Source organism: Phalaenopsis equestris, unplaced genomic scaffold (genome assembly GCF_001263595.1).
Source record: "Phalaenopsis equestris unplaced genomic scaffold, ASM126359v1 Scaffold000114, whole genome shotgun sequence".
NCBI lineage: Eukaryota > Viridiplantae > Streptophyta > Magnoliopsida > Asparagales > Orchidaceae > Phalaenopsis > Phalaenopsis equestris.
Genome location: NW_018164556.1, coordinates 1520022 through 1529979, shown reverse-complemented (window position 1 = coordinate 1529979; position 9958 = coordinate 1520022). Strand labels below are relative to the sequence as shown.

The 9958-nt window shown below is 37.3% G+C and overlaps 2 protein-coding genes across 2 annotated transcripts in view; both read right to left on the bottom strand.

Annotated features, from left to right (window-relative positions):
• LOC110020969 (polyphenol oxidase, chloroplastic-like) overlaps positions 1-1331 on the bottom strand; it is a 3003-nt gene extending 1672 nt beyond the window's left edge. Inside the window, exon 1 of the mRNA XM_020719277.1 lies at positions 947-1331. Within this exon, the coding sequence (XP_020574936.1) occupies positions 947-1327 (381 nt within the window). The 5' untranslated portion in view covers positions 1328-1331. The remainder of the gene's footprint in view (positions 1-946) is intronic.
• Positions 1332-3448: 2117 nt separating this feature from the next.
• Positions 3449-9958, bottom strand: LOC110021009 (polyphenol oxidase, chloroplastic-like). The gene is made up of 2 exons (XM_020719328.1): positions 9329-9958; positions 3449-4642 (listed from the first exon to the last, which is right to left on the bottom strand). The coding sequence occupies exons 1-2, from the start codon at positions 9710-9712 to the stop codon at positions 3542-3544; spliced, it is 1485 nt and encodes a 494-aa protein (XP_020574987.1). The 5' UTR covers positions 9713-9958; the 3' UTR covers positions 3449-3541.

Sequence of the window (9958 nt, the reverse complement as noted above, 5' to 3'; positions counted from 1 at the left end):
TATATATATATATATATATGCATGTATGTATGTATGTACTTGTAAATATGCGTGTTCCGTGGCCTCTTGGTACAACAAATTTTTGAATATCTTAAGTCCCCTTAATTCACGGGTTCGAATTTTCAAGTGTTGGGTGTGGTACTCAGATATTCAGCACACCTAGGAATGGCGTGGGGTTATCTAATAGCTTCGACCATTCCTTTTATATATATATATATATATATATATAATTGTAGATGAAATATGAAAAGAACGAAGGACATGTAATGAACCAATATCTATCGAACTCTCCGCCCGTAATTCTCACAGCCTGCAAATTTTCCTACACACATCTCACTGTCCACGCTTCTTTTCATTAACTGTGATGAGAAAATAATACATATGTGATGATCATGTTACTATAATTTAATTTAAATGTGATGTAATATTTTCATCTACCGTTATCTTTACCTACTGATGAACTATGTAATACTTTTTTCACTGTGGTCATAAATAAATGCACGGATTTCTAAACATCTTCAAACTAGCTCAAGGAAAAAAACATTTTTCATGCAGTTCACACAACATATGTATTCACATATCTAGCTAATACCTAAACCTTCATTTTTACGTGCATAACTCTCAAATCTTTAACATCAAATTGATGTTATATTTGTAAATTTTAAAAAAGACATTTATATATATGATACATGTCATCAAATTCCTATGTATTTACATCTCTAACATTTAAACATACCTTCTTATACTTACATCATCCTAAACTTTCGCGTCACATAAACATACCACTATTTTAAAATTGCCCCACATCATCAAAAAGTGAAATATGAATGTAAAAGTTGAATTATATGTGTTAGATATATATAATCGTGAGCTCTGATGCAATGTATTTTTCTATGTTAGTTGCGCACAACTCTTACATATTTAAATTGCGAAGAGTAATATGTACCTCGAGCGTGATATTTAAACCGAGCTGGCGGTGGCCGCCGGAGCAGTAAGCGCAGTGAACATTCGATTGCTGGATAAAATTCCAGGGATGATTAGCCGGCAACGCACGCATAAGTGCGGTGGCTTTCTCATACTTCTGAAACTGTTCCGTGGTAAGCAAATGAGCCGGCCGGCGGACGCGAAGCGGCGAAGATTGCTGTGGTAGTTGGAAGTCGACGATTTTCTTAGGATTTGATGTCGGGCAGCATTTAATCTCTGAGTCTCCATCCAAACAGTTGTATGGATCGGTGGCCACGGGTTTTGATCGGACCGGGAGACCGAGCTGCACCAACAGCAACGCTATGGCAACTGCTGCTCGAGTTATTGTGAACCGCAAAGCCATTGCAATGAAGCTTTGATCGGTAGGGGGGAAGACTGGTTTCGTTATATATATAAGATGTGATTGATGATGAAGAAGATCATGAGAAATTGGTTTGTATGAGGAACGCGGGTTCCAGCGGGGTAATTTTTGTCCTGGTCTGTTTAGCATAACTAGGTCCATTTGTATTGCCCAATCAAAAAGAGGCAATATTTTAAGAGCAGCTATTCACAAAGAAGAAAATTTGTATATTAGAAAGCAATAATTTTTGCAGTAGAATATATATAGATTAAAAAAGCATTTGAAGTCGGGGACAGGTTCTAGATTTTAAATTAGTTTCAATATGTGACATGTAAATGATCAATCACAATAATACAAAATTAACTTGGTGTTAACCATTATGAAATATTTCATTGCTTAGGTAAATGTTGGATGTTTTGGGAAACATTGTGATAGAAATTTCAAACTGTTAAATAATAGTTTTAGAAAAATTCCATCTTGGGAGTGTTGATTAAAACACTATATATTATCATACTGTTTTTTTTTTTTTTTTTTTTTTTTTTTCCCAAAGAGTTCCTCTTAGGGCTATAGAATACTCCACACACTCCGAGCGTTGGGATGCCTCCCCCTATCAAACTATATTGCCATTGATGCCAATGGGTAGGTGCGGTAACGCGCATCACCACACCATACCTCATTATCGAGCTCCATTTGCAGCCAATTTTTCTATATATATATATATATATATATATGTCACTACTCGAACTCTCACTGCCAAGTAGTTATGTCTCAAATGCACTCGATGAATTGAAATAATTAGAATTCAAATTCAAAATTATACTAGTCATTTAATTTTAGCTTGGCCATTATTATCAACGATTTTATTTTCTTTTATTGAACTATGTTGTCGAGTATAATTGACCTCTTACACAAATGAAAGATTTGAAAAGGTGGTGACTTTGACATTCTATAAACCCGACAACTCTTTTGGCATAGTTATGGTATCATGTAAAAGTTTATTTTTTGTTTGCATCCAAGTTGAATTAACTAAAAGTGGTTTTCATCTTTCATATTAGCATAACTCTCATCAATTTTCTTCTAAATTTTCTTTAGATTATGGAAACATATAAGAAGTCCTATAGCAACGTTATTGTCATTATACTTATGTATTTTACTCATATCTCCGAGGTCTAATTGAAGGTTAAGGCAATCTTTGAGAAGAAGTTATAGAGTATATGTAAACTAAAGGTAGTCAATATGCTTACCGCATATTATATTCATATAATTATCCATAATCAATGTGATTGCTCAGTGCGATCAGCATTTTTTGCTCTTATTCTATTATGGAATCTCTCTCAGACAAAAATGAATCGGTAAACTAAATGTATAAAAATATCTTTTAGACCATCTTAGAGTAGTTTCGTTGATCAAACTAAATCGAATTCAAGATAATTTGCACAACAAAAGAATTTTAATTCATCACAATTAAGTTACCAAAGTATTGCAATCTCACAAGTTAACTCATGTTGTCAAAATTATTTAGTTTAACCTTTTTGTCAATCCCAGAATCTCTTAAGTTGTCATTTTCTCTTTGCCCAAGCCACTCAGGCCACTAACTCAAAATATAAAATAAATATATTTAAGAGTCAAAGTTACTTAAAAGTGTAAAATGAAGTTGTCATTGTTTTTATCTAGACTCATATGCTCAATGTGAAGTCAACACCAACTACACTTGAGCTTACTTATTTTACAATAAGAGCGTATTAAGGTTTCTTATATAACTACACAAACTCTATTTAAACATAGCAGTTTATTTTGTAGTGCTCAATCTTAACCTTAACCAATACCTATAGGCCATGGTTGAGCCTCACATATTCAGATAATGTACTTCAAATTTTAAACCTTGTAACAATTTAATAAAATTTCAAATATTAATTTCTAAAATTTCTTTTTCTCTCATTTTCTCTTTCTAACATGATCAATTCTTATTAATAATGGTCTAGCATTACCCTCAAATAAATTTGAAACCATTACAATAATTTAAGAAATCATTATACTATAGAAAAGGTTAAAATAAACCTAATGTTCATGATAACAACAATGAAATTGCATGAAAAAACATTACTTACTGAACATTTGCACTTTCCCATCAAAGTTCTAAATCTTATATGGATTAACATCATTATGATCCAACTATTACTAGAATTTTTTTAAAAAAATTGTAATCCATCTTCTTATTTATACAATCATAACTCCTCCAACAATGACTTTGTCTCCAGCGACAACGGGCACCAAAGTAACCACCACCCAATCATCACCATCTGCACCAACTTCCTCAATGAATTGCGTTATTCCAATTTGTAGCTTCGTGACCATATGAATTCTTTCCTTTGCTCTCCTCTCCAAATGAACAAAACACCCAGCTTCAACTCTTCCCCCACCAACCCTACCAATATAAACCTTAAACCACACATAATCCCTCCCATCCAATTCAATGTCACTCACAACAAGCTTCTCCCCTTCCTTCCCAACCCTCCTCCGAACATTAACTCTCACATCAGACTGCAACTTCAAGGGAAATGTCACTCTACTCTTCCCATGCCCCTCATCCTTTCCCGCGGACTTACTCTGTCTTCCCTCTTTTTCCACTAATGTCTTTATCTTCATCCATGGCAACGGAACTTCTTCATACACATACCCAAGCTTACGTGTATCCATGATATCCCTTACAAATATGCGCACAAACTGCATGTTCTCATCCCAAAACAGAAAAGAAGCATCGAGAAAATCCTTATCTTTAAAAACCCTGCTTTTGTTCATTGATATTCTTTCCCATATCGTCCATAGCCTGTCTATGTTGCCATGGTGTGCAAAAAAGATGGGATCACGGGCAGCTGTATCCATATATTCCATGTCTGCACTGGTGCTAATGTGAATTGGGCCGTGCGGTGAGCTTTCAATGGGCCCACCACCAGGGTAGGGTTGGTCTGCAGCTCTGTATGGACTTCCGAAGAATAGTAAGCTTGAGTTGAATCCTGCGATGAATTGGCGATGCATGGCTTGAAGATTGCATTGCTTTTGCTTGGGGATGGATTCAGGAGTGTTGTTGCCTTCACAGTCGCCGAGATTAATGAATTTGAGTGCAGTGGGATATCGTGTGGGGTTGAAGAGGGAGGATGAGGGGCGTCGATAGATGGGTGGAATGGTCATGCCGGAGGGGTGGTCCCAATTCCAAAATGGGAGGGCGAAAGAGGTGTCGTTGATGAGTTTGCCAAGGATGCGCTCGTAGAAGTAGAGATAGGCGCGGTGCCAGGTGAAGAAATGCCAGGAGTTGTGGATCTGGAGGAGTGAGAGCGAATTTAGGTATTAGTATTTTAGTTGATGACGATCTTTTTGGCAAACAATATATCACATACAAAATCAATATAAAATAAAATAATGTACCGCATAAATCTATGATGAAAAGTTGTTGATTTTAGCTACATTTATTATTCTTCAAACTTGTTAATGTATGTCAATACTTGTTCATGATAAAAATACTTCCTACAAAATTGTGATGCATGCTGTATTAACTTTGTAGGATTCGTGAGAAAGAAAGAAATTCCTTCAACTAAATAAGAAGTCTCTTATGTTTGGAGGTAAGCACAAGAGGGAGGTATATTAAATCAAAATTTCACAAAAGAAATTTTTTAAATTTTGCAGAGTGCGGTTTCATTAAAGGGTGTCTTGTGCCTAATTAGCTTCTCTCATGTTTGGAGGTAAGCACAAGCGGGAGGTATATTAAATCAAAATTTCACCAAAGAAATTTTTTAAATTTTGCAGAGTGAGGTTTCATTAAAGGGTGTCTTGTGCCTAATTAGCTTAAATTTTTTTATTTATTTTATTCAACTTCAATAAATTCCTTTATATTTTCAACTTAATCATTTTATCGATGAGTGTCAAAAATTGACCCAACATGCCACGACTCGAACTGACTCGAAAAATTTGTGTTCTGGTTGACCAGAAAAATTTTCGGGTTATGTCAACTTAAAAATCTACCCATTTATTTTTTCGGGTCAGATTTGGGTTAAAAATCTAAATTAATTAATTTTTTTTAGGTATGTTTGTCTGTCTCGGTTTGATCCACCGACCCTAAATTAACTTAAAATCGACCTTTCAACTTGGAATTGACTCAAGATTCTCATAATTGAGCTGATTTTAACCTAAATAACTGATATTCCGTATGTTAAATGAGTTATAAAGCTTGAGTTCGGGTTGACAGGTTGAATGCGGGCCATTTCAGGTTGTGCTTTCTAACCCGTTTAATATTTGGTTCAGGTTCAGGTAAAGCTATTTAGAGTCGAGTCAATTTCTTAGCAGACCCGAATCCAACCTACAAACCTAAATTGACAACCCTAACTAATTTTATCACTTATTAATGATTTTTTTATTTCATCAGAAAAAAAAAAATTATATTCCTAAGAAATGTATTTGTTGAGAGTTATGTGTAATAAGAGGGTTAATATCGGGTTTATTTGTAAAATGTTATAAACCCTATTTAAACACATATGTATGCTGAATGAAATACAAAAAATATGGCTTATTCACTTTCAACTTGGTATCAAAGCCAACCCTAGCAGCCTGCATCAATTGCTTCCCACCGCTCCATGTCTGCATTGATCGCTACTCCTATTCTTCAAGACTTGATGCTCGTTGGTACCTTTGATTCACCTCGCATGTTTCTACTCGTGACGTCCAATGCGGGAGGCGCACCCGCGTCCCATGCAGGAGACTCTTCCTTCGTCCAGCGTGCGGAAAACACAGCGCGTCCAGCGCTAGCTGCCGCCTTTCATGTCGTTGTCCTTCTGACCACTACTCTTCCAATTGCCACCCTCCAGGTTGCTGCCACAGTTTGTCTGGGCCACTGCAGTCATTTGTCTAGGACACCGTCACCACACCTGCTACAGTTGGGTCGATGCACGAAGAAGGTCTTGATCTTGATGATGAGATAAATCGAAATAGGGTTAAAAGGAGGAAGATAATTGTTCATAGTTTTTATGATCTAGAAGAGAGTCCAGGTGATCGAAGAGGATGGGAGATGGAGATTGTGTCGAGGGTAAAGGATTGGATCTTCTTGGAACACTTGATCCTAAGGTCTTGAAGGTCTTTACAGGGCTCATACAGAGAGCTAGCGCCTTGACAGGAACTATGATTTTCATGCAGGCTTCGACGAAAGTGAAGCTAGATCTCCCTTCAGTAGATCTGAAGCATGATAGTCGGCCACATATTTGAGATGTTCATGTTGGATTGCAACAAGAATATTGGAGTTAAAGTCTCCTTGTCAGATGTTGAATGAAGATAATGGTGAGATCCTTCTATTGAAGATATTTGAATGTGTATGTTTTTTGAAAGACAACAAACCATCTGTAGGGAAGTTGGTTCCCAAAGCTGTGAAATGTGTATTTGTGGGTTATTATGCTACTCATAAGGGTTATGTAATTTGGAACTTAATTGAAAAGAGTCTTTTTGTGAGCATGGATGTGTCATTCAGAGAGTTTGAATCATATCACACTTTGAAGGTGAATTCACCCTTTGATGACTTTGCAGACACTGGGGATATAAGTCAAGAGAAAGTGAGTAGTAGTGGTGATGGAGTGGTGTATGTGGGAGCAATGTCATGTTTTGTGATGTGGAATGAATAATTTAAGGAGATTGAAATCAAGGAGACTGACAACGGAGGTGGAGGGGTTCATGGTGAATGTGAGCTAAGGGTACACGAAGGAAGCAACAAACTGAGGGAATAGAGTCTACAGTGCCAACAAGTTCCTTGTCTCAGTCTTCTCCAACTCTTGAGACACCAACATGATCCACTTTTCATTTAAAGCTCCTCGGCAATATTATTCCTCATTTGTCCACTGTTTGGCTTAAAATAGTCTCCTCAAGCCTGGTTTGATAAGTTCAGATTGTTAGTGGTTAATATGGGATATTAGAAGATCAATGTAGACCACAAGATGTTATTTAGGCAACATGAGGGTCACACTACAATACTTGCAGTGTATTTGAATGACATAATTATCACTGGTGATGATGAGACATAGATTATTCAACTGAATGGATGATTGGGAAGAAATTTGAAGTAAGGAATCTGGGAAAACTCAGATAGTTTCTTGGGATTGAATTTGTCCATAGACCTGAGGGGATGGTCCTATCCTGTATTGGATTTTTTCACGAAGACATTCATGCGAGGGAGCAAGCCTGTAGTCTCCCCAATTGATTAGAAGGTCAAGCTCAGTGCAAAATCATGTGAATCATTCGATCGTGAGAGTTACTAAATGCTTGTGGGTTGTCTGATCTATCTGTGTCACACTCTACCTGATATTTCATTTGCAGTAAGTGTGATGAGCTGCTACATGCATGATCCAAGGAAGGGGCATATGGATGCAGTATATCAAATTCTGAGGTATCTGAAGAGTGCACCAAAGAAAGGATTGATATTCAAGAAGATTGAACATGTAGATATTGAGGGCTTTTGGGATTCTGATTGGGCAAGTTGTGCTGATGACAGACGAACCACATTTGGGCACTATATATTTGCATGTGGCAACTCGGCCTCGTGGAAGAGCAAGAAATAACCAGTTGTAGCAAGATCAACAATAGAGGCAGAATGCAAGGCCATAACATTAGGAGTTGCAGAGATGAAGTGGCTGAAAGTTTTGTTCGTTGAACTCAAGTGGATCCAGACACTCAAATGAAGTTGTGGTGTGACAACAAGTTGGCAATCAACATTGCTAATAACCCGGTGCAACAAGATAAAACCAAACATGTGGCGATTGATAGATTCTTAGTCAAGGAAAAGCTGAATTACTGATTGTTGAAACTAAGTTATGTAGCTACTGGAGAGCAGGTGTCTTGTTCGCCTGACTAAAGGACTTTATTCATTAGAGTTGGCAAGATTAGGTGACAAGACGGCCTTAGTGAATATATTTCACCCATCTTGAGGGAAGTGTCAGGATTTATGTGTAATAGAAGATTTTATCGGATTTATTTGTAAAATATTGTAACCCCTATTTAAATACATAAGTTTAATGAAATATAAAAATTTTAATTAATTCACTTTCAATTGAATTCTACGGTTAAGAGTCGAAGCAAACAGTTATATTACATCAGGAACAACTGTATTTTATCCCTTCGGCATCATAAGAAACGTCTTGGTGGGAATTTACATAACTATAAAATAAAGAAGTCCGCTACCAAATGTCGCTGGCAGCAATCAACCTCCAAATTGAATGTCATATGCAGGATGCTTGCTCGGCCGAGGGCTTTTTACTCTTAAAAAAGCCAATAATAAAAGTTGACGTGTGATTACTATTTTTTTCTTCACTTTATAAAAAAACATATATAAACCGTTGCAGATGAATGAAGAAAAACAAAAAAGGAATCAGATCTATCCAACCCTTCCCCGCTGCAAATTCTATAGCATGAATACTTTCTCACTTCCATAAAACAAATCAAAATTTAAACAAAAAATATTATGTTTGACAGATCGTTCCGGATGATGATTCAAATACAATCATGTCGCCGTATATCACACGACGGCCACACCGTGGGGTGTTAGACAGCGACCTATTTGGGTCATTGGCCAAACATACTTTCATCACATATAATATTTTCTCCTCATTTTGTCATCTCAAGGAAAGGCCTAACTAGTTTCTTTTTTGAGGGGGCAAACTGCCTACCAAAACTCAATATAGGAGAGATAGAGACTGTTATTTTAGATGAGGCAAAATGCCAAATTATTTTTTTTATGTAAATAAAGATTTGAAATTGAGAGGAGATAGATAAATGCCCACCATGAACCCTACTTAAGCCCCCCCTTGATCTAAAGTATGACAAAATATATGAAAAATTTATTAACCAATTTCAAACCATCTTCAAAAAATTTCTTCAATGGCGCTTGCCGAGCGTGATACTTGTATTTATCTATGCATGCAAGCGTTGTTTTCTTTTTTCCTCCTTATTTTCTAATAGCAAGTGAATAAATCGCACCTCAAGCGTCATCTCTTGACCCTGTTGGTAGTAGCCGCCAGAGCAGTAAGCGCAGTGAACATTAGCCTGTGTGAGAAAATTCCATGGATGATCATCCGGCAATGCACGCATAAGCGCTGTCGCTCTCTCATACTTTCGGGCCTCCTCCAGCGTAAGAGCATGAGCCGGCCGGCGGACGCGAAGCGGCGAGGATTTGGACTCTAGTTTGAAATTGACGATGTTCTTCTTCGGAACAGGGGGTGGGCAGCAATCCACCAACGGGTCATCGCTGACACAGCGGTATGGGTCCGGACTCACTGGTTTTGATCTACCCGGGAGCTCCAGCTGCATCAACAGAAATACAATTGCCACTGCTGCATGGGTAGCTGTGGCCTGTAAAGCCATTATTGTCAAGCTATCAGTATGTGCTTGTGCAGCTTCGGTGGATAATGTATATGCATTATATATAAGCAGTGATGATGAGGAATCGGTTGCTTTCAGAAGCTTGAGAATCTGGAGGAGATGAAGCACGCGCTATTCCAGCCGTGTAATTTTGTTGCCAGTTTATTCTGTTGTTTATTGTGCTGGGTATATAGTTGCTTGGCCTATCTGATTTTTTCCAAGTATAGAATGTATAACAGCAGTAGCTCA

What these genes read in the sequence shown, in the direction of transcription:
- LOC110021009 (XM_020719328.1), bottom strand. Translation starts at nt 9,712, where the DNA reads ATGGCTTTACAGGCCACAGCTACCCATGCAGCAGTGGCAATTGTATTT. An exon ending in GTCAAGAGATGACGCTTGAG is followed by an intron (nt 4,643 to 9,328) that starts GTGCGATTTATT and finishes TCACTCCTCCAG; the next exon opens with ATCCACAACTCCTGGCATTT.